The sequence below is a fragment of the Mya arenaria genome, chromosome 9 (assembly GCF_026914265.1).
Source record: "Mya arenaria isolate MELC-2E11 chromosome 9, ASM2691426v1".
Classification (NCBI taxonomy): domain Eukaryota; kingdom Metazoa; phylum Mollusca; class Bivalvia; order Myida; family Myidae; genus Mya; species Mya arenaria.
The window spans coordinates 15,693,818-15,721,810 of NC_069130.1; the positions used below are offsets into that span (position 1 = coordinate 15,693,818).

Sequence of the window (27,993 nt, forward strand, 5' to 3'; positions counted from 1 at the left end):
CAAATTAATTCGACGGTGTGATATCAACGGAACAAATTAATTTGACGGTGTGATATAAACGGAACAAATTGATTCGACGGTGTGATATTAACGGAACAAAATTATTCGACGTTGTGATATAAACGGAACAAATTAATTCGACGGTGTGATATCAACGGAACAAATTAATTCGACGGTGTGATATCAACGGAACTAATTTATTCGACGGTGTGATATCAACGGAACAAATTAATTCGACCGTGTGATATAAACGGAACAAATTAATTCGATGGTGTGATATTAACGGAACAGAATACTTCGACAGTGTTATATTAACTACGTAATTCGACAGTAAAATATACATATAACAAATATTTTGACAGAGGGATATTAACGGAACAAAATAATCAATTACAGTGTTTTATTAACAGAACAAAATAAAATGACTTTGTGTTAATAACAGAACAATATGAAGTTACGTTGGCTTTTAACAGATTACACAATAAACATACATAATCCTGGTTCAAAAAAACTCTTGGTCATTGATGATTTGATTTTTGTGTTTTATATACATAGCTCATGTTCATAGAGTTAGTCTATCAAATATAATTCAATACATGAAAGAAAATAAAACATTTTGAGCAGTTCGAGGCATTTTTTTGCAAAATTAAAAGGCTGCATTCTAAATGACTTTGTCATTCATAAAACAATATTAAATTATAATCAAATAGGTGATTTTTTCTATAAAAATGAGTATTTAAATATCGAGTAAGTTTTAGAACATGCACCTTTTACATATTACACGTTAAGAAGAATCACTTAAAACTGAGCATTTCTATGTCTTTATTGAAAAGGCTTATATACAGAGATACATACGTTTTTTGTTTTTTTTTTAAAACCCGCCACGAAAAAAACAATACAGAATAAAAAATAAAAAAACCAATACAACTAAATATAAATCACTCATTTTGACACAATGAAACGCAACAGTAAGCTATTGGCTTTTGCCGGTGGGGAGGGGGGGGGGTATATAGGAATCCAACTTATACGGCTTGGTGACCACATACCATTTCCTCATGCTACTCAGTGATGCTGTTTTAACTCTTTCTATATCTATGATACTACCATTTTTTGTTACGTAAACAATCTGGAAATAGATTTGAGAGTGATTCGTATTAGGAAAAATTGTCTTCACCATCTGCTTATGTGTGAGCAGTCACAATACGCCTTAATTTAAGTTTTTTTACAAGCAAGTAGCTGTCAGGTCTCGAAGCGGCAGACGATTCATTCACCTTACATGAACTCTTGTTCTTTAAAGGTTCATGTTGATCCATGATTAGGATTGTTTCCTTCATCGTTTCAGCATGGATGTTACTAGTTCGTTTTCGTATACCCTAAAAAATATCCGTTTTCTTGAATACACATCTTTTAAAAAATTGGTGACCCTCTCCACGAATTGTAGAAATCGGAATGCTTTCGCCTTATTGTACATGTAAATGAGTTCGCCCCGCTTCCTCTCATTACTAGAAAATCCTTTTTCTTTATTGTTAGATAGTTTGAAGACCAGAAATTCCTGTCTGCTGTCAATTTTCGAACCCATCCCCTGCTGGTAAATAACGTGTAAACATGGCCACTTTCGAGACATGGGCATATGTATGGTATAGATAGTGCGACTTTGTTGTTAACAAATGTATCCGGCTGGATAAGTGTTATATAAAGATTTGACCCATCATAGGTAGTAGTTACGTCGTCAAGATAAATGTCCAGCTCTGTAAAAATTGAAAAAAAAAAAAACATATGTATATTTTTCAGACAGGCTTTGTTCTAAATGTCTCAACCATAAATATCCACATAAAAAGATAACTTTAAATGCAAACAATACTTGTAATTTAATAGGACTAATCCGAGACAAAAATGATAATCTTGGCTCATGATTTATATTATTATTTTACTAAAACCGATCAATGAACCGATTGTTTTGTACTACAAAACATTACTATTCTGATTAGCCAAGCAAGGATGCTGTGAGCAAATAAATTATAAACAATCATACCAAATAGTTTTCTGCAGACTCTACGTTGTTTCTGTTCTCTATTGTAACATTCTGTAAATGGGCATTCTTCTAATTGACGTCTCTCTGTAGTTTCACCTGCTTTGTTGTGATACCCACCCAACCTTGTTTCTTGTCTTGTCGGATTGGTGTGCAATGTATGTCTCAGATGTGTCAAAAGACACTCCTAGATTGAAAGCAAAAACAAATGTTAAAAAGATTTATAAATATCCATTTTTCTTACAGTTAAACAGTATAAATACTCAATCACTTACTATGAATAACATATAAAAGCTAAAACATTCACACGAGAATGAATCAAAACATATAGGAATAGATCAAACGATACATATACACTGTATTAAAATTTACTCTTTATTCTTTAATATTTGTTATTAAAATCCAACAAATGTTTATTTCATTATCGATGCTTGGAGCCCTTAACGGTTGTTAATACCGATAGTTAAATGTGTTATTATTTGACATTGTGTCTCACATTAAAACTTTAATAATGTATTGAACAGTGCGTCACTACAAACGACTAGTTATAGATTTTGCCGCTCCAGGAAGGATTCTCTCTTGGTCTTATTTTGTTTACATCCAGTAGGTTGTTTGATCCATGTCCCTGATCAGTTTCACATATGTTTATATGACTGAATGGTGGAGGTTATATTTTTACTCCAACCTTTGATCAATATTATTCACTTACATTTGGAGGATCTAGTTCGTTGTAGGATGTCCATGCATGGTCTATCTTGCAACATCCGTAGTGAGAAGGATGTGTCTTCGTCACAATGTTGTTTCTGCAACACAATTCCTCGGATCTGTCGATGACTTTATTTTCACAACAGTCTTCAGCCATCAGAATGTAAGGTGTATCTGAAAGCATTCAATTTATTTATGCATTTATATTAAATATTTGTTCAAGTTGGCATCTTCATGTGTTTTGTTCCGCTAACACGACCGATGTATGTTACTCCGGAATATCTACGTTAAATATTTGATGTTTTGACTATCAAGCTTGTCTCTGTAGTTCACATTACATTTTTGTAAATAATAAACACTGAAAGTGACGCTCTTATTCAAAATCAATACATGCACATGTATAACAAACATTGATTTTGAGTGATAAACCTTTAACTACTTTCTATGTAATGCATTTTTGGAAAATATTTCTAGCTTATAATACGATTGAAACCATGTATTTAATAGCTTAACATGCAAAAATATTAAATGATTGGTGAGTTCTAAAAGATTTACTGTGATCTACAATGGTCTCATTAGGAAGATTACTGTGTTCACTGCACATTTTATTTCAAATTAAACTCTGTATCCTTTATAAGAGCAGTTGTTTTTGACATTTATTCATCCTTTTTGGGATTATACCACATTTGTATTCCTTGCTGTAAATCCTATTTTGGAGTAAGAGTGCATTTTTAAACCCGACTAGATTAAACGTTGGCCCTATGCACAAGTGTATATATACCATTTACACTTTATTAATATTAACAACGTTGATATAATCTGAAAGTATAAAAGCTATGTTCAATTCTTACGTCCATTGCAGCAGCCCTTATCACTTTTGAGAATAACTTTGTTGCAGCATGATTGTATTGTGTAGTTATATATCTTTGTCCCACAACATTCCATTGTATTCCATTCGCTCTTTTCTAATTGATGAACAAAACCGTCACAGCAGTAGATGTCACTAAATGGACTTGATGTTGTGATAAAAGCTGAAATCAGGTAGTATGCTTAATATTGAAAACTGTTATGTAAAGGACCATTGACGAATATGTGCGAGATATTTATTGAGACATGTGAATTTTAACATGTACAAATGATGTGTAATCAGGCCCTAGTTTCTCGAAACTTCTTAAGCTCAACAGGCTTAATAATCATACTTCAATTAGCCAAAATAGATACTTAAAATTGATTTTGATAAATGAAAAATGGTTCATTGTGATTATCATAAAGAAATTTACTTCATAACATCTAAAAACTCTTAAGGAAGTAAATATAACGCATATTATAGAAAAAACAAAAGTAGTGTGCTTAGCTTAATCCCATTATAAGAAACTTAAGTAGTTTCGAGATAAGGGGGCAAGATGATAATTCGACTGAATATGTATATGTCATTGTATTAAGGTGTGACCGCATACTTTTTAAAATAAAAATGCACTTTGCATCCACCATATTATTAATCGTAAAACAGTATATAATTGAGTGCAGGTTTAAGTTTACGTTTCAAAATTTAAATAAGCTTAGTGTGCTCATTAGCCGAACTACTTATTTTTCATTACATCCAAGAATAGAAGATTCGATAGATTGATCTCACGTAACCTTCGTTGATAAAATGGTTCCATTAAAACAATATAATTATAATATTTCTTTTATTCGAAAGCGTATCCTATATTAAAGAAACAACATGAAACATTCTTGCCAAAATCAATTGACTATGTCACTTGTTTGGCCCAACCAGCTGAGGAAAAATATTGAGTTTCTTTTAATCATTAACTTAACACCGTTTATCACATATCTTCAGAAATGTACATTATTGTAACGTTCTGGTGAATAGAACAAAACGATAACTTGGGTTTTAAATTAAAACGGATCAATTCCCAATTCCTCCCCCTCAACTATTTCTTTCCTGTTAATAGCGGAGTAGGGGTTGAATATAATATACCAAAATGTTCTTTTTCAAACAGAATGCTTTCTAGTGGTTGTATCACCTAATCCCCCTTATCATCCAGTTCTCCGCGCATTCCTATTCACGTGCAGGGAAGAGGGGATGCACGTCCAAAATGGCTCCCCCTCCTGCCAAACATTTGGCTTTCAGACAGAGAACAACTTTCTAAGCCCTGCGTTTTATAATGCTTACCGTTCCCACACATTGTAATGCCTTTCTGGACAACAACATCAGTGCCATTATCTAGACGTAACAGTTGCATTTGATATGAATTAAATACGCCATCATCGTGACAAAAATATGGCCCTGGTCCTGTTTTTTCTAATATCAAACCTGAAATAACCAATACGAAGGTATTGTTTAATTCCTAACAAAAAACTGTAAGATACTGCAATTTGTTTAGGTTTTGCTGTATGTCCGAAATTGCTTTTTTTCATGTTTCAACAATTGTATGATACGTGATAAAAAGAAGTGACTACAAAGACCCTGTTAAGGGAATTTAGTTAAGACCTAACAAACTCTAAATGAGAGACATAAAACATCACGAAATAAACTGAAATGCCACACACGCATCATCAAACATCGGTATAAATATTTCTTTTTTTCTTTTTTGACGAATGCTTTTAAGAGGTTTGAGGAACAGAGATTTGCTAGGAATAAGCACTTACCGGTTTGTTTGCAGCATACATAGCTGCTTGGGTCATAATCTGCTTTTCGTCCGTTTTGTCCTGTGCATTGAAGTAATCTAGGTCGTCTCGCATTTCTATCTATCAGTGTCGTTCCGTGGCACACTTGAGCTGTTCCAACCTTGCGATCAACCACAACACCACTGCAACACGCTTGGAGTCTATGCGTGTACACTCGTTCCTGTTCACCATGGCAGCATCCTATTAATTTAAAAAAAAAAAATGACAAATTCCTTAGTAAGCACGTATGTCTATGTAATTAACATTACTTTTTTAAAACATTTGATCGCAATTTGTCCGATAAGTCTTTTTTGTGTTTTTAAATAAAAAATATAATTTAGTTCTACATTTGTTTTATGTAAACACGGTTGATGATGCTATTTTATTGCCTGGTAACCTTGTCATTAAATGAAAGGTAATCAATGCTTTTCAATGCCGGTATAACATTGTACGTATGTGCTATTGGTTGACGTATGGATTCGCGTTCTTATTCTTGTTGCGAACAATAAGCATTTAGTTCGATCATTCAAAGTGCAGCACTGAACGGTTACAAATTATCTTAAGTGACACACGGTGAAATTCTTACGGTCATAATTTTCCTTTGCATGAAACTGGCCAAAACAGCAGATGAAGTCGTTTGGGAATTCCCTTTCCACAATTGTTCTGTTTTCGAGTCGATTTCCACAAGCAACCATAACAGTTTGGTCAAAAACAATGTCTGTGAAAAACAAAATTATTCCTAGTATACATCAGGTTATACTTCGAATTTACATACCAGTTTTAATATCATCATCATCATCATCATCATCATCATCATCATCATCATCATCATCATCATCATCATCATCATCATCATCATCATCATCAACAACATCATCATCATCATCATCATCATCATCATCATCATCATCATCATCATCATCATCATCATCATCATCATCACCAACACCAACACCAACACCAACACCAACAATACTACCACTATCATCATGATTATCATCATCATCATGATTATCATCATCATCATCATCATCATCATGATTATCATCATCATCATCATCATCATCAAAACAACAACAAAAACAAGAACAACACCTACAACAACAACAACACCGATAAGCAATACAAAACAAAATGGTGTGGCTATAATTTGAAAGCAATACTATTACTCCTCACCTTTTAAGCATCCTAACTCGTGTCCATCTTTAAACCTTCCATGAGGTTTTTGTCCGCAGCATATTTCTTGATTTGTATCTATTTGTCTTATACCACAAACTTAAAAAAGAGAATTAACATCATTTTGACAGTTTTATCATATTAACATTAGCAATTGATATATATATATATATATAGGACACAGTAAATATAAAACAAAACAACGTTTTATACAATTTTAAATAATTTTCAGTCATTTTTCACGTTATTTCGCGATTGCTTAACTTTAAAATACTAATTTAAATTCTCACCTGTCGCACTGTTTACCGTTCCAACGCATACTACAAGAATCCTGAAATATAAATCAACTCATTAATCATATAACAATTCATGCTAAATGATCGCTTTGTATTTCAAAGTCTGTCTCACAATAGGGTTTTCAAAAACACTAAACTGAATTTGTTTAGAAGTATGTATCGGGTATCATATATTCCAAGATTGTATCTAGTTTCTCCATATTTACATTCAAACGCCTGTAACTCAAGTGTCTTTTATCATGTTTACACTAATGGTATGTGGGATTTTTATGGATTACTTGTTCAAGGTGATACATTGTTTAAATATATTTTTATTTTAGTGCTAGGTTTTAATGGAAATGTTTCAGTTAAATAGTTTTAACCTGATACGAATAGTGCACGCTTAAAGATAATTCCAACGTGATACTGAACGTTTTATGTTGTTGTAAAATTCCAAAGGGAACCCAGTTATTTATTCAATTTGGAGCTACATGTCACTGGATTACCTAGGCGGAATAGTTTTAAAGGTATACAATACATGTTTAAAGAAACGACTGTAAATGTGCATTGTTAATTTCTTCGTATTGTTATCATTGTTAGTGCTTTCATTCCATATCAGGTGGAAAAATTCAGAAGCTTACTTATCTAAAGGTAACACTAGGGACTAGTTGCCCACTAGTAGCTTTATCATTTGTATTTTCTCATTGATAAGTTACTTTAGCGCTTCAGATAATCTCAGGGGGATAACTCTTACCATTAACATCGTAAAGGTACACTTAAACATAACCGTTGAAGGTTATACCTAAGTTATTGTAGACTACTTATGTCACAGGATCAAAACCAAAAGCAAATGAGCCTACCTAGACAATACCAGCGTAATACTTAGCATACTGAACTAAGACGGCAATATCAAGTCATTGAAAGCGTCAACAATGGCCGATTCAAACATTCCTGAATTTATTGATTTTCTATTTCAATCGATCGGCACATTTCTTCAATCGAATACTTTGATTTGAATCAAGTTAAACAAAATGACCGTTTTGTATATAGTATGCAAAAATTGGTATTGTTCTGTACAACTTTTAAAAGGATAACATGAGAATGAAAAGTACATAAGTTTTAAATAAATCTAAATTAAGCTTAAAATACCTTAATTTTGATTGAAAAAAACAACACATTCTTGAATATGCTGTTACGGCATTTACGGGAAAGAAATAGGATTTATTCTTAAAATATTTGGCACATCGATCAAAGAACTCATATATAACAACAAGTTTTACTTACACAAGTGCAGTTCGAAGCATCTTCATATTCACGAACTCAAGTGTGTTGGCCATGTCGTTAAATTGATATGATCACTATAACAAATAATGTAGTATTCTCTCGTTCATCCAGTGTGCAGGTGTAATTACATTTGATATATTATTTCAGGTGATTTGTAATTATCCATTTTTAACATCTGATTAAAGTTCTATCTTAGCAAAAAAACGTCGGTATTTATGAACTTGTCTGTTCGGTAGCAAACAGAAGAAGATTTATTTGTATTTGAGCCCATTTTTATAATCGCTAAAGACGAAAATAGCTTTCAGGAAATAAATCCCAGGATAATCCCATGTATGACTAGGTTATCCATAAATTATTAATAGATTTGTTTTCAAGATGTGCCAAAAATAGAAATGATATAATTAATATTAGTACATACAGTTTATGTAGCATTTCAATATACAAAACTATAATTTGACATTTTGTTCAGCGTTGATCTTGTTTTATAAAGTATTTCATTTATTTTGTCGTGTAATGTTATAGTAAGTCAACAACAAAAATAGTAGCACTAATATGTGATAAAACTTGTAAAGCTAGTGTTATGATATGTTAGCAGAAGTTCTACTCTCAGCGCTAAAACCAGATTTCTTAATTGCATGATTACTGCGTGCTTTTGTCCTTGTTCAATAAGCCATGCACCAAAATCGCAAACTTTTTCCACTGCTTTGGATTTGTCTTGAGATATGCCATTGCAACATAACATTTTAACTTGAAAACAGTAAGGATCGGTCTTGAGTTAAACATTTTATATTCAACATGTGTGTGTTTTTTGCGAGAAAGAATGTTACTGTGCTAAGAAACAGAACGAAGGATTGTGTGATTAGATATAGGTTCAATAGTTCAAACGCGATATATAATAGATACAAAATAAGCACACGCTATTGTGTAAACGATATGAAAATAGGGTGTGGAAAAATATTTAGGAAGAATAGAAATACTTATGTGAAAAACTACAGACACAAGCTCAGTAGCTCAGTAGCAAAAAGTTTAAACATAAACCCGATTAATGGCACTGGGTGAACGCCAAAGACATAGAACACAAAACACATAGAACACAAAAAGCAAATGGAAGAACAGCACAAAAGTCCACAAACAGCACAATGCATACATACTATATATATATATATAAAAACAAGGTATGTTTAAGAAATTTAAGGATGAGTTTTGTTAAAGAAAGAACATTAATTTGTGATATGAAGATATTAATGATGTCAAAGTGTATATTAATCTGTTATACATAATCTCTGTTAAATCATGAATATTTAATAGTTACCAATAGCAACATATTGATAATAATGTAATGTGTGTTTCTTCTAGCAGTATGCCTTTTGTTTTGTGTTTATTTTTCCTTTTCTTTTACGAGAAGTAATGTAGGAATATGTATGAAAGGTTAACAGGCCAAAATAATCTGAAATATCAGGTGGCTCCGCTTTAATGATTTTACCTTGATTATTAGACTCCAACAGAATGTCCCCTTCTTCCTTCTGTTAGCGAATACAATGTGAATTTTTGGAGAAGAAAACTATTTATTTAAATGAATCGGTAGGGTGTTTTTAAATTATGTAAATAAATATATGTGTCATCTTTTCCAAATGGTATGTTCATGTTGAATGGCTTCAGTCCAAACATGGTTAATGGTTACAAAGTAATCCTGCGAATTCTTCATTAAGATGAATTTGCATGGCTTTTTAGATTACGACATGGATTTCCGAACTAAACTATTTGGTATTCCAGGTTTTGAAACAGGGCAGGTTAACTTGATTACTTTTTGTTACTTGCGCTCAAATGGTTGTACGTCAATCATTATCAAATTTGACAATAATTGCAATCAGTTTATCGAGTTTTGTTTATCTGTTCGAAGAGCGAATGCTTAATAACCCGTACATATCGCCGCCGATTTTGCAATACCAAAGATTTGTATCTTAACCCGCATGTTTAGTAAACATATTTGCGATGCATTCAACTGAGATTAATTTAATGTTCAACAAGTTATGGGCCGCTTAAATGGATAAGCGTACAACTCCTACATATCAGGACGTTTGATTAGTTCATTTGAAAGGATTTTACTATTGAGCAGCATATAATCGCTATTTAAATGTATTTATATATTATGAGTTGAAATGTTTTTAACAATATAATCCCGTTTTATTAAACAATACATGTTTGATGTAAAGCGACATTCATTAGAAATGCCAAACTATTACGGACACTCACTGCCTTTGATAGGCGGTATATTCTCTGACATTCATCAGAGATGTCAAACTATTTCGGGCACTCAATCAGTTTGATAGGCGGCATATTCTCTGACATTCATCAGAGATGTCAAACTATTTCGGGCACTCAATCAGTTTGATAGGTGTTGCATTCTCTGACATTCATTAGAAATGTCAAACTATTTCGGGCTCTCAATAAGTTTGATAGGCGGTACACTTTCGGGCATTCATCGACCTTGAATGGTCAAAAACAATTTCGGACACTAATTCAGTTTGAACGGCGGTACTTTTTGAACACTTAAAGGATGAACAGTTTCATGTACTCATTGAATTTAGTAGGCATTTTCGGACACCCATCGACATCAAAAGGCTAAACAATATCGGGTATTCATTGAATTTTAACGGCTGAATAAGTCAAGATACTCATCGACTCTGAAAGCCGATACATCGACCTTGAAAAGCTGAACTAATCCTGGCGCTCACTGATGCATTTCTCGCACATTCAATGCTGTAAGGATTTTTTGTGCTCCAGAATGATCTGATATTATTCAAGAAAGTTGACATATTTCAAAACCGCAAATATAGGAACACATCTAGACAATTACATACTTTGAATGTTGTTTTCTTTAAGTAAACGTCCTGTGTGTATAGCTATTTAGAGGATTATTATACATGCAGTTGCCTAACATGCAATATAAATGTTGGTTTCTTGTTTTTAATTTCTTATTCAACACAAAAGAGAAACCATTTAGCAATAGTATGTTGTTTATACTTGCAATAAAGTTCGTCAAAATTGAGTTTTCAGTACAGTTTAACAGACCTGTTTGCATTCCATCATTTGCTTGCTCTGCCATTTACCATTGCCTACTTCGTCTGCGTAAAAGGACCTATTTGCCTATTACTCCTCAGATTAAATATAATCACTTATTGCAATAGGATTGATGTTGCATGCTGTCTTATGCAGCTCAATATTTCTTTTGTTGGCTTATACAACGCATTTAATCACCTCACACACTGTAATCAGTTCGTTTTGCGCATATATTTAGAACATTAGGTACTATTAGCCAGTTAATCAGCATTTCTTTAGGGCCTTTTAATTGCGAAAAATTTAATTCGTTTGAAGGACCAAAAACCACAATTGTTTCATACAAACCTTTTGTATGTAGTTTTGGGTTCATATTTAGCAAACAACATTAACTTTTGAGACGATTTCATTTCATTTTCCTATTAAATATGCACTGTGGCAGGCCCTTTAAATGAATTAATAGTATTTAAAGGCCGTATGTCCAACCTTTTGTAACTTTACAGTAAAATATTGTAGTGTGAACACATATCGGATGCAAAACAGGTGAGAAACTGGCCATATAGCTCTGTTTAATATGAAATGCCTTAGCAAATTGTGCTTTTCAAATCACCACGCCTTATTCCTTTTGTTGTCCGTATTCTTGTGGCGAAGTTTTTTTATCCAATCAAGGTTCATATTAACATAATCTCAAAGTGTTTTAAAAAAGGAGTATAATACTTTAAAAAGCTATAAAATCGATTTAGGCATTGTGAGCAATTGACCTCCAATCTAATTGATTAAAAGGAAGACCTCGACAGGTTGCAAAAGTTGAAATAGTCATCGGAACCAATCAATGTGTATTCTTTGACTTCTTTGCTGTCGGTGTTGTTTGTTAGATATCTTCACTTTTATTTACAAAAGCAAAGGAAGATACTTGTATTGTGGTAACATTAGTGTCATGTCGGATGCGGCATTGGCCTCGTCGGTATGAACTATATCTAAATTTTAACATCTTTCGAGATACACACATGATTTTTTTATTGTTTGTACATGTGTATTTATAGTCGTAACCTTGACTTTCATAAGAGTTGGGTTATTCTACTTTTTTCACTAAGAACTTTCGACAAACATGAGTGTAAATTAATTATTTTATATCGATTGTAAATAATACTGACGCTTTGCAGAATCATTCTACTTGTGCTCAAACCTATATATTTCGGATGAGAGGCTGACGTCGTGACCACTCGAAGCCTGAAACGTTGGCATCCTCTTGAACTGTTTTTTCTTTGTTTCTTTTGAGTCACAAAAACAATTCCTTAATCAAAGTGTTTGTACAAATTAAATTTTAAAGAATAGTCAAACAACATCATTAATAACAGATTATAGCATTTTTCTTAAAAGCTGGACTTAAAAACTGCTGTTGTTTCTAAATTTTGTATGATGAATAATTAAAACAAAATCTGAAAGGTGGCATTATGACTGATGCAGAGCACTTCTTAAAACGGTAATATTTCATTTATCCCGTAAAACTGGTTTCATCAAATTCCGCGTTTGATTCGTCCTGCCACTAAAACGAGACAGAGTTCACCTGGTTTTATAAACTAGCCTTGTTTAATTGAATTCATATTTTATATTTTAAGTCATTTGTTAATGTTTTGTTTGGTTTGAATTGTTACGAAAGTCACATGGTTTGATTTACGTCATAAAGCTTAGGCAGCAAATAAACAGATTATGCCTGTTATCGCAGAAGTTATCGCACTCGCTTCTAACCATGTCGACCCGGGTAAGACTCCCAGCCTGAGCTTATGTTTGGTTGGTGGTCAAGTAGGACATTCGCATTTGATTTTCACGTGCTATATTGTGTTTGAATTTATTCAGTGAAGCTTGGATTCTGAATGATCACGGAGCATATACTTTCCTGCTACCGTATGCCACTGTTTTGTGAAAACGGGGCATTATTTCTTATCAATAGTTTATTGTGTTCTATGAAAATGTACAGAGTAAAGATTGGTATGATAATGAAATAAAAAAATAGAAATAATATGACAATGTTACATAACTGTGCCATCCAACATAACAGTATACTATTGAATCTGATGAATAGCTTAAAGAATAGTGACGGTGGCTGTCAATTCTAATTTATTAAGTCATCAAAAAGGACATACAAGGTACGGACAATGTTTGATATATTACAAAAAAACATACATTAAAAATAAGATTGCCAAAGGTTTACCATGAAAAAAAGACTTTAACTCGGGGTTTATACTGTGTGCGGTAGTCCAAATTATCTATATTTAGATAAAATCATCAATATAAGCTTAAGCGCGCACACTGTTAAAACTAATTATTTATTACTTCGCACCACGTCATGACTTCGAGTTATAATTAAGTCGTACCACATTTTATTGTATTAGGTATTTCAATTAAAAAAAACATGTAATACCAAAATATTTATGATATCACCACCAAGTCACCATGTACGTGTTTACAAGTAAGACCATTCAGTGCGCATTTTGAATTCTACATTGAGATCAAACGCACCAAGATAAAACAAATGTACATTATTGAAATAACACACACCATTAACATTTCAATAATTTGAATAGCTGGTAATTTAATTAGCTTTCCTAACATTAACTATTTATGGAATGTGCTTCATTGGTATACCATGTATGTATTTGGTATTAATCTCTGTGACCCCGTATTGGTCTTTCGATATAGAGCGTAAAATTCCACGATATTGTTCATTTGAAGAGGTGCCACGTAGAATAGAACTAATAAATTGGCGATTGTGTACATCATTGTGCATTATACATTGTAAAAAATAAATTCACAATCTAAACAAACATAATACGTAGAAATACCTTATCAAAGTATAAAAAAAACACTTTTGAAATGCTCTGACTAAATGTAGCACATCATCATATGGTTTACATATTGAACGTAGTAAATACATGCATAAACCTGGATCGGTGATTGAACTTGAACTCCAATTTTAGTAATCCAGGATCTGTGTTAAATTCAAGGCTGCTTCGAATGTCCTTGTAGTGTCAATTGTTTTCTGTATATGATTACTTTAATCGAGCAGTGTTAAATTTATCTGTTATCGTAACTTTAAAACCATGCATTAATTTAGTATCTGTTTAATGGTAAAATGGTAATAAACCTGACTTTTTTCCTCAGTTATTTCAATTATTTAAAAGATCAATCATACAAATTTGAAATGAATTACGTAAAAAGTTGATGTAACATACTTTTTCAAATTGTATCAGCATATAAATTTGCGCTCTTACACTATTTCTGTAAAAATGGACCTGAGAAAATAAAAATTAATTTGCATGATCTTTGTTTTCGTAGATTACAACAGGGATTTTTGCATTGGGTTATTTAATTCGTCATATTCAAAAACAGGGCGTGTAAACAACTTTACGTTTGTAACTCACAATACATCGCCAATTGGTTTCAACAATATTTACCCGGATATCACAATTACAATATCTACGTTATTTAAGCGATTACATCACAAATTGAGTCATTTGGAAATACACAATACTCAGTGTATTGATCTGTTGACCTCGTTTGTTTTAGAGCTAATAATTAATTCGTGTTGAATTACCCGTAAATATCGCAGCGGAGTTGACGAAAGAGTTGAGACTAAATAGTGTATCGACAGTAAACATATTGGCAGAGCGTTAAATTAGATATGCACAATCTCAAGTTATGGGTCGCTTCCATCTTTATATTGGATCAGGACAAAATTGAAAAGTATAGATTATAGAGTAGAACGTTATTGCTGCTTTTTAAACAGCATTCCACATTTTATCACATGCTTTCTGAGCAAATTCTTCAATAAAACACCATTTGATTTATAGGCATAAACGGTCTGCTTTACTGACGTTCGCAGAATACCTATGTGAACAAACCAACGATAATTCGTGTCCCACTCTCGGTCAGTCACTGACTGTGGAGGCCGGTACTTTATCAAAACACGACTTTGAAAGGCTGCAAATTCTGGGCCACTTTGAAACGGTTAGGTAATATCTTTGATACTGAACGGCTGAGTAATTTTGGGCACTTGATGAATGGGATCGGTAATTTAATTTCAGACACACACTGAACTTGGGGTCACTTACTCAAATTGATAGGTAACATCTATAGGGCATTCTTTGATATTGAAGACTGAGTAATTTTGGGCACTTACTGAAAAGGATAGGCGATAGGCAGAATTTGGGCTCTCATGATATAATATAATGGAAGGCTGAACAATTCCGGACTTTCAGTGACTGATATGCACTTCAGTTTTCTCACAGTCTTTTTTATCTAGAAGTTTTGTTACTCTAGGAGTTTGACACAATTTAACATCAACTATCTAGACAACAACGTACTATAAAACGTGTTTTATAAGGTACATGCCGTCCTGTATGGCAGTTTACTTAAGTCGAATACCATGTAAAATAAATGTTCGATATTTCTAACATTTTATTTGTTCTTTAATATAAAAGGGATTTTTTTTTAATTATAATGTCATCAAGACTTGCAGCGAGTCTTTCGTGATATGGGTGTTCATCAAATTACTTGTTTTCTGTGAATTTTCCAGAGTTGTTTACATTCCAATTTTTTCGTGCTTTGCTTTTTACTCTAGCCATCTTCGCCTGTGTTAAGAACTTAAACAATAAATGTATTGTACCACTTTTTCTTCCCATTAAAAGTAATTACCTATAGTATAATATTCGTGCTTTCAGTTACAAAATGAATCATGAATTGTTTGTTTCGTGTATATATACGTCGTACATTTAGAAAATATTGGCCGGTTGCTCAACCGTCCTAATATTTATGCAAAACGCTACAGAAACAAGCTAGCCATGGCTATAGTTAAAGTTTATAGTTCACTTTAGTTTATAGTATATAGCGTACTACATAAGGCAATATTAATATGAGTATACGTACGTTTTTATACGAAAAATGCATAAGTCGCAACACAGGATGTTTTAACAGCGAAAAGAGAAATTGTGTTCTACTGAAAATACATATGAAATGTTTTTCGTATTCAAACGCCTTGTATTCATACATAGCCAATTTTATATAACCAACAGTTTTTCAGAGGTCATAAACTCAATAAATTTATTCGGTCATTTAAAATAATATGGTTTGATATATATATATATATATTGCTCGTAGATCGGCATATAATTGACATTCCAAAAGAGTGACATTTGTTTTCAAGAGTGTTACAAAATAAACATTTTTTTTCATAAAAATGCGTTGGCGTTGGACTATTTTTAAAGGTTTAATTAGTTTTATTCCCATTATTATATTATCGTTACATTTTGCAGTATGAATCTATATTGGATACAGCGGGGTAACTGGCCAAAGATGTTTCTGTTTCATAGAAAGCTATTTTGCAAATGCTGCAAATAACAATAAAGTTTATTCCCTATGACATCGTCATAGGGTATACTACATTAGCAGGCGGAATTTTTTACATGAGTATAATCCTTTTTTAAGTCTTTAAACTTGCTTTAGAAATTATAAGCAGCTGGCAAACTATTTAATAGTTTATAATTGGTTTTCAAATGGAAACTTGCGGTTTCAATGTCTAATGAGTCGAGTTGCCAAAATTGCTTCAGCAAACTGTCGATTATGATAACAGTCTGATAAATATAACCAGTATTTTGCATACTCGATTCGGAATAGTCCAAAAAAGTAATTAAGGAAAATCAAGAATGACTTTAATACAAATAAGTACTTATTGTTGTCATCATATTTCATTGTGTGTGTTTTTGACCAATGCGTAAACGCGACTGTGTATCGTATCATGCAATCGGTTAGTTATATATTGTATCGTCATAGGCAATGCATTAACGTTGCACTGTATATCGCCGAAGTAATGTAAAAGCGAAACTTTGTGTATCGTCTGAAACAAAACATATGGCAACAGTGCGTAAAGATATATTGTGTATCTTCATTAGCAATGCGTTAACACTTTATTGTTTATCATCTAAGGCAATGCGTACCGCTATGTGATTGAGTGTCTGAAGCAATGCCTAGTGTTATATTGCATTTCGTCGCAGCTAATGCGCAACGCTATACTTTGTTTCGTCGGAAGCAATGCGTAACGATATATTATGTATCGTCATAGACAACGCGTCTAAATTGATTGCTCTGCTAACAGTGTAGTTTGTTTAATCCTGTCATTTTTCGACGCAACAAAAGTGGATATATTTTTTTGTTAAAACATAAGTACGACAGTAAGTGACGGCATCGGTCTTGTTCGTGTGAACAATGATTTACCCCGGTAATAATTTAAAACACGTTCAAGATATAAACATGCTACCTTAATGATTAATTACGCAACGGTACATCTGAATAAGGACTTTAATTCCTGCTTTGTACATCAATCTCATTTCTTGACTGAGATCATTTAGACGAATTATTTTAAACGTTTTCATTAAGCTAAATTGTGACGAAAGCTGATGGAATAACGAAACCGTTTCAATTATAACAAATGTATTGATGTCAATTTTAAGAGGCTCTGAGTAGTAACCCTGGTGGGGCTCGAGCCTACAATATTTGGGGTGAGAGGCCGATCTCATGACCACTCTCATCCTGGAGGTTTGGCTTCCGCGTTTAGTATTCCGACATTGTTTGCACTTTTTTATCAATCACAGAACAATTCAAGAATGAAAGTGTTGGTCAAAATTTAATTTTAAAGCACAATCCAACAAAACCATCCATTAGTGCCGCGGGAACTGTCAGATTACAGCATCTTTCTTTTAAGCATGATATAATTACTGATAATTTTTTAAGGCCGTATGATAAATTATGAATATGTATTCTCAAAGGAGACATTATGTTTTATACAGAACACTTCTTCAACTAATTCATTCATATTGTGGGTTAACAATATTCAACTAAAAACATGATATGAGAATCGATGTATTATCAATCAGTTATCTCAATTTTTTTTTATCTCAGTTGTTGAAAACTGGGCAGACCGAAAATTACCAACCGTTTTTGTTGTAAAAGTGTTTGCAATTCTGTTTAATCAACGAATAACCTTTTTAATCCACCGATATTGTAAGCCACATTTGACCAAATTAAGATATTGCATCAATGTTAAGATAAAATATGACATCACAAGCACAAGTTAAACAAAAGAGGAATTTAAGTAAAGGTTAAATTACACCCAAACTGGGCGGTATCATTAGAAAACTACCTACCAAATACATATATGATCGATACAAAAGTAAGAGAGAATGTCCAACCATCCTGGTGCTGTATAAGATGAAGCAGACACAATCATGATAGTTATAGAAAAAGCAGAAAATGCTTAGAGACAATGGCGATAAACAGCATGACGCTGACACACATAACAGATACAGAAGGAGCAGAGAATGCACAGCGGCACTGGCGATGTAAAACATGATGCTGTCGTTCACACATGGCAGTAACAGAAAGAACAGGGAATGCTCAACGACACTAGCGATATAAAACATGACGCTGGCATAAACATGACAGTTACAGACGGAGCAGAGAATGCTCAGCGACGCAGGATATATAAAAAAATGACGCTGACACAAATACGACAATGACAGGAGGAGCAGAGAAAGCTCAACCACACTGGCGGTATAATAATGAAGCTTACACATGTACGACAATTACAGGAGGAGCAGAGAATGTTCAACGAACCCTGGCGATATAAAAAAAAATCTGCTCACACTCATGATATTTACAGTAGTAATTCAGAATGCTGAACGACACTAGCGATAGAAAGCGATAGATATGATGATGGCATACACATCACAATTACAGAAGGATCAGAGAATGCTCAACGACACTAGCGATGTTAAACAAGACGCTGACACAAATATTACAGATGCATAAGGAGCAGCGAATGCTCAACGACGCTGGCGATATAAAACATGGCACTGGTATACGCACGACATTTACCAAAGTAGCAGAGAATGCTCAACGGCACTGGCGATATACAACATGACGCTGGAATACATATGACAGTTACATAAGGAGCAGAGAATGCTCAACGATGCTGGCGGTATAAAATATGATGCTGACATACAATTAACAGTAACAGAAAGAGCAGCGAATGCTGAACGACACTGGAGAAATAAAACATGACGATCACACACATGACATTTACAGAAGTATAGATAATGCTGAACGACCCTAACGATAGCAAACATGGTGCTGGTATACAAATGACAATGACAGAAGGATCAGGGAATACACAACGACACTGGCAATATAAAACATGACGCTGGCTTACACATGGCAGCAACAGAAGGAACAGAGAATGTACAACGACACTAGTGATATTATACATGACATTGAAACACACATGAAAGTTACGGGAGGAGCAGAGAGAATGCTCACCGACACCAGCGATATATTGCATATCACTAACGTGCATATGACAGTAACAGGGACAGAGAGTACTCACTGACACCAGCGATATATTATATATCACTGGCATACATATGACAGTTACAGGGACAGAGAATACTCGCCGACACTAGCGATATAAAACATTACGCTGGCATACATATAACAGTAACAGAAGGAACAGAGAAAACACAAACATAACAGTTACAGAAGGAGCAGAGAATGTTCAACGTCGCTGACGATGTAAAACATAATGCTGACATACAGAAGGAGCAGAGAATGCTAAGATAATAGCGAAATACAACATGACACTGAAAAACAAATGACATTTAAAGAGGGGACAGAGAATGTTCAACAATATTGACGATATACAAGATAACATATATTCAAACTCGAAATTTAGGCATTATTTTCAGTTATCAAACTAGCTATGTCAAAGTCGTTGGAACTGCGGAAAATACCTCAAGATAATTAACATTCGATTTAAACGAAATACAAAACAGTTCCAATATAATCAAAATATTCGAATTGAGGTTCAACATAACCAGAAAATCGACATAAGAGAGTTCGACATAACGAGTTTCAACTGTACTCCGAGGAAATCGAATTTCAAACCTGGTTTTGATAGTAAGATGAAGAGGACAATGACCTAACTGGGTGAGAAACGTGCAACACAGACTTTCAGAATTGCAAAAGCCTTGAACTCTTAGCCACTAGGCAATATCATACTTAGTTGTTCGTTTCTCTGTTTGAACTTGTTGTCATGTCACTTATAATATTCCTGTTTAGATTTCGCTTTATATAAATGGGTTGAAAAAGCCCAAACCAAAATATTCAACAAAAAGTGTATGAGGTATTAGATTACAATCTTTTGTTAGAGAAGATGTAAATTCTCTTACAGATTCATCTTGTCGTTTATCAGATTGTATTGGATTTCACGAACGAAGATTTGATCAGTTTTTTTTTGTTTCAAGCCAATATGCATGTAAACGTTATAGTTAAATCGTATCACAAGAATAGCATTAATTACGGGACAAGGAAACCGACTATTAATTAGTTTTCTTATGTAAATAGGCATTCTTCAGATTGGAATGAAATGGCATTTCTAGGGACCACCATTCAGAACATTCAGTTAAAATCAAATTGATTTAAGCAATTAAAAATGTATATAATGATCCTCTTTAGGAAATGCAGTGACTTGAAAGTTAAGCACCGTTAATTGTTGGTGGAATCAAAAAGGACTAAAGTCAATATTCTAATACAACAGAGATATTAATCTCTGATATATTATCCTATTATTTCGATCGCGTGTATTGGACAAAGTTCAAAGTTCAACAACTATTTATAATTGGCATTACTCTGGGTTAAACAATACGTTTACCTTAAGTAGCAGTCTCAATCTAAAAATAGAGTAGCATACTGTATCTCATCTGGGCAAATATAACGATCCACATGATTTTATTGAAACTAATTTTCTGATATACAAATGTTCCATTTGTCAATATAACTATATAGCGGCCATTTAAAAAAAAAACTCTCGTGCATTTTAGTTATATCCTTTTGCGATGAAAATGATTTAACAACACATATTAAACATGTTGTGGCCACGGCAACCTCTACACACTTTTCTGGCGGTATCTCTCCTTACGAGCGGCCTAGTGCTATTATATTCTATAACGCGAATTACTCTTCAATAAAACAGACAATATTGAATCGAAACAATCATTTGAACTGTCCTAAAACGACCGGCAATTCGTTTTTGTACCAAATTGTACTATTGACATTGTCACTGAAGTTGCAATTTTACAGCTTGACTTGTTTCTCCGCGGACTGGCAGTACTGACTGTGACAAACAGGATCTTTTTCTCCGCGGCTATTACCGCCTTGCATAAGTGCATTATGATACGAACCCCAACGACAGCACCTACGTAACAACAGTTACTAAAAAATCAACATTCAACGTGTCGCAGATGCTCCTCCAGGTCATTGCTGGTGTGTAATGATTGTCTGTAACTTTCCATCGATGTGAACAATCCGAGAGTCTTTAAAAAAGAGAGCAGTTGGGCACGAAATGGTAATGAGAAAAGTGATAAGTGGATATATTGGGCTATTTAGCATGGATTCGCATTAACGTATTCACATGTTGAATGTAAAACATATCAGTCGTAAGCGTGACTTGAATATACGGATGACTTTTCTGCAGAAAACATTTTTAAAAATAACCATAAATGTTCTATCTGAAGTATTTTGAATGCACTTCTTTCTTTAATTTCTAAGTAACATGTTAGCGCGGCATACTGTAAGGCGTGAAGGGCGCTCGAGTAGTGCGTCCTCCCTATATCAGCTATTGGATATCGTATAACTCTATGGCTTTAGCTTAGAATGTGACGACTTGTATTCGTATATAAAACCGAAGGTAAGGACAGTAGTTTAGGATTTGTTCCGCGGTGTGTGAATCAACAGATTGTCTGTAAAGCAGTTATTATTTCAGTTGAAATCAAAGGAATGTTTTGTCTTCAAATCAGTTACTATTTGAAGTGAAATCAAAGTGATGTATTTTCTAAATACTCGGAAATATTGTGTTAACTCTGCTGTAAATGAGCATTTGCTTATTTAACTATTTTGGACAATTTAGAGTCGATGTGCTCGCTTACAATGGAAAGTTCTGATAATGGTTTAATCGGACATGTTATAATGCTAGTTAACGCTGACGTTTCAATTAGTTATATCATATTTAGTTAAAGGTGCTGTTTGACATCAAGCGTATTCAGCTACTTAATCGGAAGAGTAGTGGTTATACATAATATACAAGATACAAGATACAAGAATCTTTATTTAAAGTCGTGTTTGTGTTAACATGAAACATTAGCTCAATGAGCTATTTTCCGACATTGAAAACTCGCTGTAGCTTTGTAAAGATATTATTTGTCATAGCTAACATTTGAAACAATCCGTTAGATATCTAAATATAAAATAAATTGTTGCTAGCAAAATAAAAAAAAATCAGTGTTATTTTTCGGAGAGAGTACGTGCTAGTTATTTTGTTTGAAAAGCTAGTAACGGATGCAAGTTTATATTGAACAGATAAGTGCGTTTGCTTTATCAGGAAGATAGTTGTGCAACCTTACATTTAGTTAGACCCAAAGGAGGGCGTTAGTGACAGGAAACATCGCGAAATTCAGCCTGTTATTTCATGTTGATTGTGTTGGGGCAAGGTAACATTGGATAGGTATGTTGTCTTGGGTGACATTGTACGTTGCCTTTGCTTCCTTGCAAAATTTAACTGGAAGACCTTACCAGCATGTAAGTAGCTTGATAAAACAGTTGCCCGTTGTAAATACTCTTCTTAGTCCTATTAGTTCTGTTTTGTTTCAGATGTTCTACGGAAAGCCATGTATTTGTTAATTTCAATTCTACAGTATTATCTTATTCTTATATTGTCATGTTAATTTCACTGCTGTTCAAGATTCATGAAGATTTTGGATGTCAGGTAACTCAGGTCAAATATTTCATCCATTTTTCATCAAGGTAAACTCAACCTCATCCGATGTAGCACACTCTCTGCACTGCGCAATCCGGACATTTCCGCTAAAATTATGGACTAATAGAAAAGATGTATTATCAAATTATATTCTAGAACTTAATACAAACATACAAACAAGCTTATATTCAAACAAGATGGTATGCAAGTGATCTTGGCAATGTGGGAATTCACTTGACTAGTTAAAGGGAGTTTATTTTTAACCAAATTTGATAAAAATTGAAATGCTATAGAGAAAATAAATGTTTATTAAAGTCACATTAAAGAATATATAAATGGTCATAGGACATATGTTATGTTACCCTCAATAAACTGCTTGTCACAGTCGTAGCTGCTTCATTTATCGTCTCATCTTTTGACTTTCTCCATATAAGATTAAAAATCAACATTACAAATGCGCCGAGAAGTGAATGCCAGCATTCGTTTGTTTGTATCATTCAAACCCAGATGTTATTAACACATAGTTACAGTAGTGACTACAATACTTCATATTGCAAGATGTTTACAAAGTTGTTTTTGATTATTTTTAACAGTTTTTGCGTCGAAATGATGACGCCGATTGAATGGTCAGTGACCTCGCAAAATCAGTTGAAGAAATACTCGGCGATTAATTATTGCCGCATTTTGAGATTTAAACGTGTAACCTTAAATGATTAATACAAACAAATATACAATTTTTAATATTTAAAAAAGAACTTTGCTGCTAAGCAAAACCAGGGCAAACTTGCTGACTTTGGAACTGACTTTATATAACATAGATATGTCTATAGGAAATGAGAAAATAGCTATAAAAAGAGAAAGACATAAACAGAAATTGCAAGATTTCGGGAGTACTTACAAGCATTGATCTTTGGAATGGTTATATATACATACAATGCACACACAAGTAAATGTGTGTATGATCGGCCAAATTTTCTCCACCAATGTACAAATGAACATAAATTTGTAAGAAAATTTGTTTATTAATATTAATCTTATTGTTTAAAAATGGCGTCTTCATGTAAACCAGTAGTTATTTGAGTGCGCATTTTGATTGTTTCGCCATCCGTCGAAAGTTATTCGATTAAAGCTGATAGATATTAGTATTATTTAGAAAGGCATTTGTAGTTCGTTCTGCGGAATAGTTGCAAGACGGTTGCTTAAACTATGATATGGAAACTAATGGGACAGGCCTAGTTCCATGATCCTGTCTAACGGTGCATGTATCAACGCCAACCGACTGTAGGGATCTGCAATAGTATCGATAAGTCGATAAATTAAGATTGGGAGCAATAGCGATGCATGTATTTAAACATTGGCGGAATGTTGATATAGCTATTTTATTATTGACTTCATTTGGAGGTTCATGACATCGTTACGGACTGTGGAACATTTTTTGTCCTTTTTCCTACTACGGTAGTATAGTGCATATTATATTACTGCAAATGAATACATGAACAATTTAAACAACATAAAAAACACATGATTTTCATTTCAATCAATGTGACCTGTTGTGAAATATGAAGCAGGACAACCAAGACAGAAATAATGATTAAACACATTTTATTAAATCTTTTACAATTACAAACTGGAGACGACATATTTCAGACGACCACTTTCGGTTTTTCCCATTTCCTTCTTTACTCACACGCTTTCGATAATCTTCAAAGTTCGCAAACTTGTGAATGAGTGTCCATTGAGGTTGCGGTTTAATAATTCAAACGAATCTTCCACTACATTGGTATTAAACGCCATTTTTGTCATTTAAATGACAAATTCGCTACAGCAGTAACATTTCTCACAACATTATATTAGAGACCGTAGTCTCTGAAGACAGAAACCATCCGATATGACACCCTTAATTACGTTTCATGACAGTTCAGCATGGTCCTAATAACTATTTTATCAGCAATGCAGAGCTTATCAAATAATAATTCTTAAGATAATATGCCAATCGCAGTACTTTAAACGTTATGGGGTAATGAATTAGTAATTAATCTTAATCGTGTAGAATGTAAGGATTTGCTTTCTATTTATTTTATTTAAAGTCAAAGCCCGGGAATGGTTTCTGGTTTAAGAAGGCATTATCAAGGGATTCGCTTTTATCGCCTCATGTAGGTTTAAATCCAGCATCAGTGTTCTGTAACGTTTACAAATGCGTACTGCTTTTTTCCATGGTCACTAAAAACACATTACCGTTCTAGTCATTACGTCCTAGCTGTCTATCATCGTAAATTCGTTTTATGGTCTATAAAACCACATCTAAAATGTAGCCGAGCGGAAACAGACACGTATATCTATGATTAGAAAAATATATATTAAATGTTAAGCAATCATATTTAAAATACATTTTTAACAAACTCGACCGTAGGTGGAATAATACATTAATTTTGCATGTCAACTGGCATCTTAACCAGACAACATCTATATTGAATTGATCCAATGGTTTCAACAATCGCGTTAGATTGAATAACAGTAGGATTTTTTTTCTTTTCGCCTCAGCATTCATATTTAGAGTTTGTATTCTTAGTGTGGGCGAATAACTTTTTTTAAGACCTTTTTTGGTTTAATTGGTGGAAATATGAGCAGGCAATTTAACAAGATGTTAGTTGACACTACGCAAGTCCAATATGTCGTACTTTGGGTGGATACCAATTAATCTTTTCTTTGATAGTACTCAATGTCACCCTCGTGCAAAGGCCCTTTTTAATGATTCAGAAGTGTATGGCAGATTTGAACTTTGAACCCACACCTCCAATCAATGAACAGTTTCAATGTTTCCTGCTTTAAACGTTTGTTGTGCCTTTAAAGCACATTTCTCTATCTCTCTGTCTCTCTCTCTCTCTCTGAAGTTATTTCGTTTTAAAATTTTGTTAAACACAAGCGTGTCATATTTGTTCTTAATTTTCAGGACGGTTTACTCTCAAAAGAATCTGCATCGCTTGGTACAGGAGGTAATGACTTCTGGTCGGAGGAAGACGTTATTCAAGACTACCCTAATAACTACAGTACATTCATTAACCTACATGGAGTCAGGCAATTGCTCAAGGATACCCTTGCCGTACCGGGAGTTTTCCAAAAAATAGATGAATTAAACATACAGATACAACCTGCTAGAAAGCGGCGAAATCTTTACAAAAGAGTTGCGTTCGATTCAATTGCTCATCAAGGTGGATTGTCTGGACTGAGTTCAGCACCGGGAAAGCCGCACAAATTGGCATTTACCTTTGAAAATTTACTGCCATACCTTATCAGTGAAATGAGAAGAAACCACAGAGGTATTGAAACCGACAGCGATTATGTTTCATGATTGGTGGACATGAACATTTCCCATGGATTTTTTTCCGTTTTTTATTTCCTAAATTTTTTGTTTCTAACTTATGCGTTGTATTCTTTGATCAGTTGACATATACCCAATGTAATTAATTGTTTCGCCATGCATTCACTTTACAAAATTATTTTTAAAGAAACAAGCTCCATACCGAATAAGTCAAAGTAAATAAAAACAACATGTTCTTTGAAATGCTGTTTTTATAAGTAGCTTCATGTATAGCTTGCAAGATGTTTGCTTTGGATTTTTTTTGAAGAAATATTACTATAGTGCATACTATTAAATACACGTCGGCTTAAGATCATTTATAAATATAGAAACCTCTGGTTTGTGAACAATTCATTTCAGTACGAACTTGCTTTAAAGATGTTGTACTTATATTTAAAGCTGTGCAGTTTATTCACCTATATAAACGTATTCCACAAATGGCAATTACGGGCTTTTACGGATAAACCCTTCACAACCTTTTATTGTTATGCGTTTGCCCCCCCCCCCCCTTTCCCGACCTCCAGCGCGACAGAAAGATAGTGGTATTTGCATATCTTGCTCTGATGTTTGAATTAAAAAAATATAACTGATATTAAGAATTCATCAATAAATACAAATATTAATATCACATATATAGAGGGTTTTATTAAATGATTGTATCAAAAAAGTTCTTTATTCCCAATGCTAATATTTCGCGATTGCATATATAACTTTGTCCAGAAATTTGCTTTCCTTTTGTAATAACATAGAGAAAAAAAAATATAAATCGAGGTAATTTGGTTAAATAAAATTTAGAGAATGATGAAGATATTTTGAGACTGTTTCTTTAAATTAAAGTTGTTTGAGGTTCACATTAAAATGTAGTAAAAAAGGAAGATATCTTTTATTTTTTTCATAACTATTTATGTTTATACGATGTTGTGGTTTATATGCATTTATTATGAATTTGGTATTTTATAAATAAAAAATCGTAATGTCATTCCTTTCATATTTCAAGTCCTTTCTGTGACTTGCCTATCGATGTCTATACAATTCATTTGGTATATGTGTCTCTTTCTCGAATTCCTGTAAATTGATGTAGGATCTAAAAGAACATCCACTATTAGTTAATGAATTATGTCTTTACAATTGGAACCATTTATCTTCGCAATTGAACACAATTTAACTACTGTAACTTACTCCTCGAAGCAATCTAAGGTTACTACATTGATTAAAATTAAATTATTTTAGAACCACATCGATACTTAAACTGGATTCTTCAAAATAATAAGTTATTTTTTACTACTTTTGAAATATTTTCCATAAAAAAGAGTATCAAACCTTTTTTTGGAATTACACCAACCCAAAAGTAAACTTACAACAGAAGTAATGAGCTGTAGTAAACTGTAAAACACCGGTAACGTTTTCGTATGGCAAAAAAATATCCAAAATATTTATTGATAGGATTGATAGGTCAATATGTATCCCATATTACCGACTTATCGTTTTAATGCGTCAGTTAGCCAACAGATAACAACTTATCAAAATGTTATTCAAATTGTCGCAGAGCGTTATCCTAGAATTTGAGCATGATTTTGCT

At 33.4% G+C, this 27,993-nt stretch overlaps 2 protein-coding genes across 2 annotated transcripts; one reads left to right on the forward strand and one right to left on the reverse strand.

Moving 5' to 3' along the window:
• Positions 1-469: 469 nt before the first annotated feature.
• Positions 470-8,349, reverse strand: LOC128245383 (uncharacterized). The gene is made up of 10 exons (XM_052963526.1): positions 8,140-8,349; positions 6,871-6,911; positions 6,581-6,679; positions 5,991-6,122; positions 5,387-5,605; positions 4,911-5,051; positions 3,586-3,765; positions 2,739-2,908; positions 2,033-2,216; positions 470-1,748 (listed from the first exon to the last, which is right to left on the reverse strand). Exons 1-10 carry the CDS (start codon positions 8,190-8,192, stop codon positions 1,408-1,410), a joined length of 1,560 nt encoding a protein of 519 aa, XP_052819486.1. The 5' UTR covers positions 8,193-8,349; the 3' UTR covers positions 470-1,407.
• On the forward strand, positions 7,180-27,993 carry LOC128245384 (uncharacterized). The gene is made up of 2 exons (XM_052963527.1): positions 7,180-7,382; positions 26,007-27,993. The coding sequence occupies exons 1-2, from the start codon at positions 7,347-7,349 to the stop codon at positions 26,403-26,405; spliced, it is 435 nt and encodes a 144-aa protein (XP_052819487.1). The 5' UTR covers positions 7,180-7,346; the 3' UTR covers positions 26,406-27,993.